At 39.3% G+C, this 12,470-nt stretch overlaps 1 protein-coding gene across 1 annotated transcript in view; it reads left to right on the top strand.

The window, feature by feature from the left end:
• The window catches only part of LOC136863482 (transcription initiation factor TFIID subunit 4), a 681,682-nt gene that overhangs the window by 557,348 nt on the left and 111,864 nt on the right, over nt 1–12,470 (top strand). Inside the window, exon 7 of the mRNA XM_067139882.2 lies at nt 581–927. Coding sequence (XP_066995983.1) covers nt 581–927 — 347 coding nt within the window. The remainder of the gene's footprint in view (nt 1–580; nt 928–12,470) is intronic.

The following is a 12,470-nucleotide window of genomic DNA, read 5'->3' as shown; positions in this document are numbered from 1 at the left end:
ATTCATCTGCATTCCCCGATTGGGGTGCATAAACCTATATAAAATCCTTGATTCCACTCTCAAGTCCAAGTCTAATTATCCTCTCACTGATCTGGTCAGTTTTGTCCACATATTGCTCTAGGTCTTCTCTCAGCACCATTTGTTGCCATCTTTCCTTCATTCCAATATAATCTATACCCTTTCTTCAATTCTTTTTGACCTTTCCTCTTCCATTTTGTCTCACTTATTCCCATCATTGCTATGTCTTTCTTCTCTATATACTCTTATCAGTTCTTCTGCCTTGCTATTTAAAATCGTGGCTTTGATGATACCGATTCTTGTTATGTCTGGTAGCCCACTTCTCACAGTTTCCCCAGAGCACCAGGAACTGGGCGTCACTTCAGGGTGACATTCTAGCATTTCCTGAGGCCTCGATTCACTGGCACTCATTTTATAGGCTGTTTGTACGATGGGTTTGCCACTTGTATTAATCTTCTGCTTAATTATTTCTTTCAGACAGAATGTATTGCTACATTTGCACATTTTGTTATGATGTTTTACCAATATTTCCTAACCTTGTGACTTTTCATTTTTGTTGCAGCCAGTTAGAACACAGACACCTGGTGCCAGAATGATGTCAACAGCTACTCTGCGACCTCAGTCACCAATCACTACGTCTTCTCCTGCACTATCATCTCCCTCGCCATCACCCATCAGAACTTCAAATCCTTCACTTCCTGCTCCACCTCTTCATATCAAGCAAACCTCACAAATTACTACAAAAGCTAACGCTGCAATGCTCAAATCTCCAACATTAGTTTATCCAAAAACAGCACTAATTTCTCATACCAAAACTACTATTGCCACAAAACCTACAACACCTTCCTTGTTACCAAAACCAGCATCCAAAGAAAAGGAGAAGAAATCCTTCTCTTCTGCAGGATATGCGTAAGTATGGTTGTCAAAATGTCTTTATAAACCCTCTTTTGCTTTACTTCAAGTAAAATGAGAACTGCTTGATTGTTTCTCATCAGATCATGAAATATGTAAATACAGAGGTAATTTCATTAGTCCTAGCAACCGTGTTATATTGTTCCAAATGTCTGGGAACAAAATAAGTCTAGTATATGTATGTATGAAAATCTGTGTTGCTCTCTACTGATTGCCACCAGCTGATGGCATCTGTGTACATTAGTGACTAGTTAACAACTCACAAAAAAGTTGATGTGCTACCAGCCATGCTCCAAGATCAGTGGGAATAAAAGTGAACAGAAGTCGTATGTGAAAGTTGCAGTTCTATGTGGCAGAAATGCATGTCAGTGTCGCACGAAGCTAAGAGAAGCATTGGGCAATAGTGCTTTGCCATATCACACTGTTGAGGCCTTCAAACATATTACCTGCGCACTTTTTAGTGATAGATTTATACCCTAGTGCTGAATCGGTCGACTTAGGTTATCTTTGAGATTCGTAGTGGCAACCTTTGAAACACAAACTAAGAATCGCTTATGATCGCTGTTTACATCTGGCGCACACTTTACGTACTCATACTGTTGTTGTTTACACAGCAAAGCCAAACTATAGAATTCATGCTAGGAACACGTTTCACATCGAGAAATGTTATATAGTATTATATATTGTGTGTGTGACACAGTTGTTGGTTTAAGATAATAAAGGTTTAGAAACTTCATATCGATCGATCATATTATCGATTCAATTCATATTTCATTTCCATTCAGTTGGCAGTATTACCAGAACCGGCAGTGCTCCCTCCTTACTCCTCAACCGAGTACAAAAATCTATCACTAAAAAGTGCGCGTACAATACGATAGCAACTGTTAAACTGTCGTGCAGTGGACATCACATGTCAGCCACCTGGTGGTGTCAGTGCCAACAGGACTTGCAGATTTGCAAAATTTGTATATGTGACAAAACAGTGATTCCTGTTTACTTATTTTTTATTTGTCCTCCGCCATTAGCTCAGTGGTGTCCAAAATATTTTGTATGGTGGACCAAATTCAAGAAACAACATGGGACTTGGACCATAAGAGAGGTGGTTATTATTATTATTATTATTATTATTATTATTATTATTATTATTATTATTATTATTATTATTATTATTATTATTATTATTATTATTATTATTATTATTATTATTATTTCTTCACTTGCCATGGCAGTTCACTGATCTCCAGGATGAGGAAATTAGACAGAAATACTTGGATATGATTAGTGAAAAGTTCCGAACAGTGGACAGTAAGCAGGTTCAGGATATAGAAAGAGAATGGGTGGCATACAGGGATGCTGTAGTAGAAACAGGAATGGAATGCCTAGGAACAATTGTGTGCAAAGATGGAAAAAAATGAACATCTTGGTGGAATGATGAAGTGAGAACAGCTTGTAAACGTAAAAAGAAGGTTTATCAGAAATGGCTGCAAACAAGGGCCGATGTAGACAGGGAATTGTACGTAGATGAATGAAACAGAGCGAAACAAATAGATTTTGAATCCAAAAAGAAGTTGTGGGAAAATTTTGGTAATAACCTGGAAAGGCTAGGTCAAGCAGCAGGGAAACCTTTCTGGACAGTAATAACATTTTATGGGGAGGGAAAAAGGAAATGAACAGTGTTTTGGGTAATTTAGAAGAACTCATAATAGATCCCAGGGAATGGCTGGACAGGTGGAGAGAATATTTTGAAAATCTTCTCAACGTGAATGGAAACCTTCCTGATGGTGTCACGAACAACCAAGCTCATGGGGAGGAGGAAAATGAAGTTGGTGAAGTTACGCTTGAGGAGGTGGAAAGGATAGTAAATAAACTCCATTGTCATTAGGCAGCACGAATAGATGAAATTAGACCTGAAATGGTGAAGTATAGTGGGAAGGCAGGGATGAAATGGCTTCATAGAGGAGTAAGATTAGCATGGAGTATTGGTAAGGTACCTTTGGATTGGAGAAAAGCAGTAATTGCACCTATATATAAGCAAGGAAACAGGAAGGATTGCAAGAACTGTTGAGATATCCTATTGATTAGTATACCAGGCAAAGTATTCACTGGTATCTTGGAAGAGAGGGTGTGATCAGTGGTTGGGAGGAAGTTGGATAAAAACCAGTGTGGATTCAGACCACAGAGGGGTTGTCAGGATCAGATTTTTAGTACCGGTGTGCGCCAGGTAATTGAAAAATGCTACGAGAGGAATAGGCAGTTGTGTTTATGTTTTGTAGATCTAGAGAAAGCACATGACAGGGTACCAAGGGAAAAGATGTTCGCCATACTGGGGGACTACAGAATTAAGGGTAGATTATTCAAATCAATCAAAGGCATTTATGTTGACTGTTGTCATGTTTTCCCGACCTCTACTGTCATGATAGGAATGTTCTTGTAATATGGCAGGTGTTCAGAATGACAGCTTTCTGCATTTGTGGAAGTGTTCAGGTGATGTCCAGATCCTGCAAATGTTGTTGCAGCTTATTTTGTATAAGTCCTGTGGTGGAAATGACTGAAGGCCTCACAATTGCTAGGTCCATTTCCCGTGGTTTTCGAATTTTTGCTGCGAGGTCAGTGTACTTTTCAATCTTCTGAACTTTGGCCTGGTGGACATTGTGATATGAAGGGACTGTCACATCCAGGAGATAAATTTTCCTGAGCTATTTGTCAATAAGGACAATATCTGGTCTGTTTCATCTTATGGTCCTATCTGTCTGCAAAGATCGATTCCAGTACAGCTTGAACCTTTCATTTTCGAGCATGGTCTGTACTCATAATACGGAAGTTTCTTATCTATAAATCCCGACTCGATTCCCAGCTTTTGGTGCACAATTTTCACTACTTCATCATGCTGATGAGTATATTCTTTACCTGCCATGGTCTTGCATGAATCCACAATATACTCTACTGTCTCAGCTGTTTCTCTGCATCTCTTGCATGTGTTGTTCACTTCTTTCTTTAAGATATATTTGCAGTAGTTATGTGTGTTAATAACGCTATTCTGGATTGCTATCAAGAACCTTTCTTTTTTTCCATCGAGGTAGCCGTTTTTAAGTCAGATAGTAGATTTCAGTCTGTCAACAGATGGTCAGATTGTTGGTTTAGATAGTGAAATCAAGGGTAAAAAAGTCCACCTATTCAATACACTTAATTTGTTGTATCTATACTTTATTCAGTGTGGGACTAGTTTCCACCTCGTTTACATTTGAGGTCATCTTCAGTCTTAGATACCATAATAAAAATAATATCAAGTATAACGAAAGCAATCACCAAATTAATGATTGAATAACTTGGTATGTCCTAATATTTGTTATCATGGAAATTGGCACCAATAAAAACATATTCATAAACTCATTGAGTCTTACACAAGGTTGAAATTGATCAACTGATAGTTACACTAAATGAAGCTTGTACAACAATTTGTGACCCTGTATTGGGATAACTAGAATGGCAATTCATAAAATTATGTACGTGAGTATGGGACAATACATTTAAAAACAAGGATGAAAAACACATTAAAACTTATTTTCTGTTAATTAGCATGCTAAATTTGTGACATCCATATATGTGCTTCCTAGTTCTTGTCTTAGGCTTGAAGTCAGTTGATCGACGTGTTTGAGTGAGACAATTAAATTGAAGCAAGTTAGTTCTAGGTGAACAGATGATGTGAATTTGTGAGTTGGTACAAGAAGGAGGGGGGGGGATCTACAGCTTGAATCTGCGTACCTTTTGGTCTGATGAAAGGATATTTTTGTCAATGGATCGCTATGAAGTAAATGTCCCCTAATGTTCAGCGTCTGATGTGTAAGTGCGCTCAAAAGCTTACGTCTCCCTCAAATATATTGATCATCGATCAACGGACTTCAAGCTAAAACAGAAAGTAGGAAACACATATATGGATAATGTCATAATTTTAGCATGATAATTAATAGAAAAGTTTTAATGTGTCTTTTTATCCCTGTTTTTAAGTATATTGTCCCACATTCATGTTCATAATTTTATGAACTGACATTCTAGTTATCCCAATATAGGGACACAAATTGTTGTACAAGCCCCATTTACATTTTGTACCTATTGTGTAACTATTAATTTCAACCTAGTGTAAGGCTCTATGTGCTTATGGATAGAGCCCTGCACGGATGTGGATATCCGCAAAGTTAGCAACTTGGCAGATGCAGACTGTATGGCACTGAGATAATTTTGCTGATAATTACTAAATAATGATGTTTATTGATTTTCACTCGGGTATACTCTAGAAATCTTGACAAATTAGTCCTTCATATATTTCATGCAGTTATTCTTGCTTGTGGTGAGGCGGCACTTGTCATTGCTATGGGAGAATCAATCAATCAATACTGATCTGCATTTAGGACAGTCGCCCAGGTAGCAGATTCCCTATCTGTTCTTTCCTAGACTTTTCTGAAGTGATTTCAAAGAAATTGGATATTCATTGAACATCTCACCTGGTAAGTTGTTCCAATCCTTAACTCCCCTTCCTATAAACGAATATTTGCCCCAATTTGTCCTTTTGAATTCCAACTTTATCTTCATATTGTGATCTTTCCTGCTTTTAAAGACACCACTCAAACCTATTCGTCTACTGATGTCCTCCCACGACATCTCTCCACTGACAGCTCAGAACATACCACTTAGACAAGCAGCTTATCTTCTTTCTCCCAAATCTTCCCAGCCCAAACTTTACAACATTTTTGTAACACTACTCTTTTGTCGGAAATCACCCAGAACAAATCGAGCTGCTTTTCTTTGTATTTTTTCCAGTTCTCGAATCAAGTAATCCTGGTGAGGGTCCCATACACTGCAACCATACTCCAATTGGGGTCTTACCAGAGACTTATATGCCCTCTCCTTTACACCTTTACTACAATCCCTAAACACCCTCATAACCATATGCAGAGATCTGTACCCTTTATTTACAATCCTATTTATGTGATTACCCCAATGAAGATCTTTTCTTATATTAACACCTAGATACTTACAGTGATCCCCATAAGGAACTTTCAACCCATCAACGCAGTAATTAAAACTCAGAGGACTTTTCCTATTTGTGAAAATCACAACCTGGCTTTTAACCCCTGCTGTCCATCACACAGCATTAACAAGGTCATTTTGCAGTTGCTCACAATCTTGTAATTTATTTATTACTCTATACAGAATAACATCATCTGTTCAATACAATACATTGTATACTGGACACTGGCTGAACTTAAGCGACTGCAGCTATCGAGCTCGGTGGCCTTATCTCTGATTTCACTTCTTTGCTCATAAAGGTCCAATAATACTGCCTTGAGAAATTCCCCTCTTAATTATTACAGGGTCAGATAAAGCTTTGCCTACTCTAATTTTCTGAGATCTATTTTCTAGAAATATAGCAACCTGTTCAGTCACTCTTTTGTCTAGTCCAATAGCACTCATTTTTGCTAGTAGTCTCCCATGATCCACCTTAATAAATGCTTTAGACAGGTGAATTGCAATACAGTCCATTTGATCTACAGAATCAAAGATATCTGCTATATCTTGCTGGAATCCTACAAGTTGAGCTTCAGTGGAATAACCTCTTCTAAATTCGAACTGTCTTCTGTCAAACCAGTTATTAATGTTTCTAATATGTCTAATATAATCAGAAAGAATGCCTTCCCAAAGCTTACATGCAGTGCACGTCAAACGGACTGGCCTGTAATTTTCAGATTTATCTATCAATCATTCAATATTGATCTGCATTTGGGGCAGTCACCCAGATGGCAGATTCCCTATCTGTTGCTTTCCTAGCCTTTTCCTAAATGATTTCAAAGAAATTGGAAATTTATTGAACGTCTCCCTTGGTAAGATATTCCAATCCCTAACTCCCCTTCCTATAAATGAATATTTGCCCCAGTTTGTCCTCTTGAATTCCAACTTTATCTTCATATTGTGATCTTTCCTACTTTTATAAACGCCATTCAAACTTATTCGTCTACTAATGTCATTCCACGCCATCTCTCCGCTGACAGCCCGGAACATACCACTTAGTCGAGCAGCTCTTCTTCTTTCTCTCAATTCTTCCCAACCCAAACATTGCAACATTTTTGTAACGCTACTCTTTTGTCGGAAATCACCCAGAACAAATCGAGTTGCTTTTCTTTGGATTTTTTCCAGTTCTTGAATCAGGTAATCCTGGTAAGGTTCCCATACACTGGAACCATACTCTAGTTGGGGTCTTACCAGAGACGTATATGCCCTCTCCTTTACATCCTAACTACAACCCTTAAATACTCTCATAACCATGTGCAGAGATCTGTACCCTTTATTTACAATCCCATTTATGTGATTACCCCAATGAAGATCTTTCCTTATATTAACACCTAGATACTTACAATGATCCCCAAAGGGAACTTTCACCCCATCAACGCAGTAATTAAAACTGAGAGGACTTTTCCTATTTGTGAAACTCACAACCTGACTTTTAACCCCATTTGTCAACATACCATTGCCTGCTGTCCATCTCACAACATTTTCGAGGTCACGTTGCAGTTGCTCACAATCTTGTAACTTATTTATCACTCTATAGAGAATAACATCATCCGCAAAAACCCTTACCACCGATTCCACTCCTTTACTCATATCATTTATATATATAAGAAAACATAAAGGTCTGATAATACTGCTTTGAGGAATTCCCCTCTTAATTATTACAGGGTCAGATAAAGCTTCACCTACTCTAATTCTCTGAGATCTATTTTCTAGAAATATAGCAACCCATTCAATTACTCATTTGTCTAGTCCAATTGCACTCATTTTTGCCAGTAGTCTCCCATGGTCCACCCTATCAAATGCTTTAGATAGGTCAATCGCGATACAGACCATTTGACCTCTAGAATCCAAGATATCTGCTATGTCTTGCTGAAATCCTACAAGTTGAGCTTCAGTGGAATAACCTTTCCTAAAACCGAATTGCCTTCTATCGAACCAGTTATTAATTTCACAAACATGTCTAATATAATCAGAAAGAATGCCTTCCCAAAGCTTACATACAATGCACGTCAAACTTACTGGCCTGTAATTTTCAGCTTTATGTCTATCACCCTTTCCTTTATACACAGGGGCTACAATAGCAACTCTCCATTCATGTGGTATAGCTCCTCCGACCAGACAATAATCAAATAAGTACTTCAGATATGGTACTATATCCCAACCCATTGTCTTTAGTATATCTCCAGAAATCTGATCAATTCCAGCCGCATTTCTAGTTTTCAACTTTTGTATTTTATTGTAAATGTCATTTTTATCATATGTAAATTTTAATACTTCTTTGGTGTTAGTCTCCTCCTCTATCTCGACATTATCCTTGTAACCAACAATCTTTACATACTGCTGACTGAATACTTTTGCCTTTTGAAGATCCTCACAAACACACTCCCCTTGTTAATTAATTATTCCTGGAATGTCCTTCTTGGAACCTGTTTCTGCCTTAAAATACCTATGCATACCTTTCCATTTTTCACTAAAATTTGTATGACTGCTAATTATGCTTGCCATCATGTTATCCTTAGCTGCCTTCTTTGCTAGATTCAGTTTTCTAGTAAGTTCCTTCAGTTTCTCCTTACTTCCACAGCCATTTCTAACTCTATTTCTTTCCAGTCTGCACCTCCTTCTTAGTCTCTTTATTTCTCTATTATAATAAGGTGGGTCTTTACCATTCCTTACCACCCTTAAAGGTACAAACCTGCTTTTGCATTCCTCAACAATTTCTTTAAACCCATCCCAGAGTCTGTTTACATTTTTATTTACCATTTTCCACCGATCATAGTTACTTTTTAGAAACTGCCTCATGCCTGCTTTATCAGCCATATGGTACTGACTAATAGTCCTACTTTTAAGACCTTCCTTCCTATCACATGTATTTTTAACTACGACAAAAACAGCTTCATGATCACTAATACCATCTATTACTTCAGTTTCCCTATAGAGCTCATCTGGTTTTATCAGCACCACATCCAGGATATTGTTGCCTCTGGTTGGTTCCATCACTTTCTGAGTCAGCTCTCCTTCCCATATTAACTTCTTTGCCATTTGTTGGTCATGTTTCCTGTCGTTCGCATTTCCTTCCCAATTGACATCTGGCAAATTCAGATCTCCCGCTACGATCACATTTCTTTCCATGTCGTTTTCCACATAGCTGACTATCCTATCAAATAATTCCGAATCCGCGTCAGTGCTACCCTTTCCCGATCTGTACACTCCAAATATATCAAGTTGCCTATTATCTTTAGAAATGAGCCTTACACCTAGAATTTCATGTGTCTCATCTTTAACTTTTTTGTAGCTTACAAATTCTTCTTTCACCAGAATGAACACTCCCCCTGCATCCATTATACCATTTCTCAGCCATGGTTCAACTTCTATTACAATATCTGGTAAATATATATCTATTAATTTACTTAATTCTATACCTTTCTTTACAGTACTTCTACAGTTCAACGCTAACAATTTTATGTCATCCGTACTTGATTTCCAGATCCCTATTCCCTTATCACCGCTCCCTAGGCCATCCCGTTTCCCTGAATGTACCTCCCTATTACCCTTCCAAACAAATTTCCTAACTTATACTGCGGTTTAAATGAAGGCTATCGGAGAGCAGATCCCTATCTCCTATCCACCCATTAGGATCTAGAAGTTTCACTCCTAGTTTCCCACATACCCACTCCATAGTCTCATTTAAATCCCCAATCACCCTCCAGTCAGTATCCCTCCTACACAGTATTCCACTAATAACAATCTCTTCTTTCCTAAACTTTACCTGTGCTGCATTTACCAGATCCCACACATCTCCAACTATGTTGGTACTTATATCACCTTGCCTTACGTTGTTGGTACCAACGTGAACCACTACCACCTTCTCCTTCCCCTCCTCCCTCTCTTCTACTTTCCTCAACATCTGCCTCAACCTAATTCCTGGATAACATTCTACCCTGGTTCCCTTGCCTCCACATACTTTCCCCACGTGTCTAACGATGGAATCCCCCATGACCAGAGCCTCAACCCCACCCACCTCATTTGATCCCCTCCCCTCCTGGTCGGTCCTATCTTTCCTGATAGCTGCAGAAGCTACTTCCTCCTCCCTTTTCTCTTTCCCATGACCCTGTTCCACCTGTCTTTTCCTATCCTCTACTCTACATTTCCCTTTCCTACCTTTTCCCTTCCTCTTACTTTCACACATCTCAGCAACAGTTCCCTGTCCCTCATCTTCCCTCTGTTGTTCTACCTGGAGTGACTCGTACCGATTTCTCACAGATACCTGTCCTGAATTCTGATCCTGAATAGAGCCCTTAGCCTGCAATCTCCTTCCCCTTAGAACATTAGACCACCTGTCTTCTACAACTCCCCCCTTTCCTTCCCCTCCCTCTTGTACACCTACTGTAACCTGTACATTGTTTGAGGGAGTCCTATCTTCCTTCCTGTCTTCTGTGAGAATCCTAATTATCTCCCTCAAACTTTCCAACTCTTCCCTCGTACCCCTCAATGCCTCGCCACATCCACAGTTCGTACACTCGTGCTCCTTAGCCATTCTTTACAGAAAAAAATGACATTAAAAATAAAATAACTTATTTGCAGGAAATAAATGAACGGAGATATACCGGGTGGTACAGCTGCCCCTATTTTTTCCCGAATATATGCAACCAGCTAGGACGTAAATGCCTCTTAGTCCCATCGTGCGCAACACCTTACAGCAATGTTATGTGCAGTTAACCCGATGTAGACTTCTCCGCATAATGGAAAAATGGTACAAGAGGCAGTAAGTGAGGTCCATCTCAAAAACACTGTACCATTTTATGTAGAGCGGTGTCCAATACTCTACTAATTTTTACGAAATGTTACTATACTGTACAAACCATAAACACGCCTATAGCTGTCGGTAGAGAATTGCGCACCTGATTGGTCCAAGAGGCCATTTTCTTTTGATAGAAAGGGCAGTCGTGGTATCTAGAAAACGTGATAGGGTAAGACCAATTACAGACATGTCAATGCACCACCATTTTGTACAGTCTCATCACATCGAAATTGATAGAAACGTGTTTTGCACTGTAGTTTATAATCTGTGGCACGCAAATTCTGTACACCAGATGTGATAGCTTACGCCATGTAATTACTACCGTTAGAGCGATCAAAAAAGGCATAAAACGGGACCATAAGGCTGTAACTCATCAGTAACTTGTCGAAGCGGGAACTTCCGCTCTCCTCGTGAATACAGAGTTACAAGGATGGCGCTTGTACGTTGCAAATAGCTGCGCGGAATTACGTATTGAAGACGTACCTCGATAGGTTACTTGAAGCAGGAAGGGTTCCAACCATTCTTGAGTCATGCATTTTTTAATGTCATTTCGTATTCGCCTAGGCATCGTTTACGAAGACCTTTCTGAAGTCTCCGATATTTTTCTACGGAAGTTATAATAAACAGGTATCATAAATATCGCCACATACGCACCGATTGTGAATACCACCTGAAACATAACGCTGGACTCATTCAACCAAGTAACGCGTAGAAAATGGTTGCAACTATCTGGGCGTAAGAGAGACGCGATTCTTTAGTTCACTGTGGTGTTTGCACATTCGAGTTCAGAACTTTTAACATCAACGATCAGTATCGAAGCGATAGCCTAGGTAATTCCATTAGTACAGAGCTACGAGACCAGTTTTTTGTCGCCTCCAGTGGCTACATGGCACCAATCGCAGCGAGCATACGATATGTTAGCAGGCATTTAGAGTTCGAATCTAGTTACGAGCTTTTCAATTTTATTTTAATGTTATACTTGTAAGGCCATTCGTAATAAATATTTAACGTTCTTAAGTCTCAAAAGTAATTTGCCACCTTTACAAAGAAAGCATACATACGAAAGAAATAATAACATGCGACTTCCATATGGCAAACGACTACAGGGAATGAAGCGCAGTGCACGTGTTGTCAATATTCTGACCCACCCATTCAACCAAGCAACTGCGCACGTTCGACTCGAAGACCAACTAACAGCGGTCTACACTTCATACGTAGGGCACATGAAACAGCATATCATAATCCTAGCAGCAACGTGTGAGCACGTACTGTACGGTTAGCACGAAAGCAAACATTATGTATTCACGGGATGATTATGTGAATATGGTACTACTTTATGGAGAAGCAAGGCAAAATGCACGGGAAGCCAGACGCTTGTATCAAGAACGATTTCCTGGACGAAGGCTGCCAACTGCAGATACATTTCGACGTGTTGAAAGACGGTTGCGTGCAACGGGGTCATTTCATACATTACCCCCCCGTTCGGGATGCTCCAGTGACGTCTGGAAATAACGACGAAGCTGTTCAAAATGCAATTGCATACAACCCGCACACAAGCTCACGGGCCATAGGAAATGAACTGAACATCAGTCATGTATCTGTACTGCGAATATTGCACCGCCATAAATTCCACCCTTTCCATTAATAGCTGCACCAGGAACTTCACGGAGATGACTTT

This window comes from Anabrus simplex, chromosome 2, assembly GCF_040414725.1.
Source record: "Anabrus simplex isolate iqAnaSimp1 chromosome 2, ASM4041472v1, whole genome shotgun sequence".
Lineage (NCBI taxonomy): Eukaryota > Metazoa > Arthropoda > Insecta > Orthoptera > Tettigoniidae > Anabrus > Anabrus simplex.
This window is presented reverse-complemented; position numbering and strand designations above follow the sequence as displayed.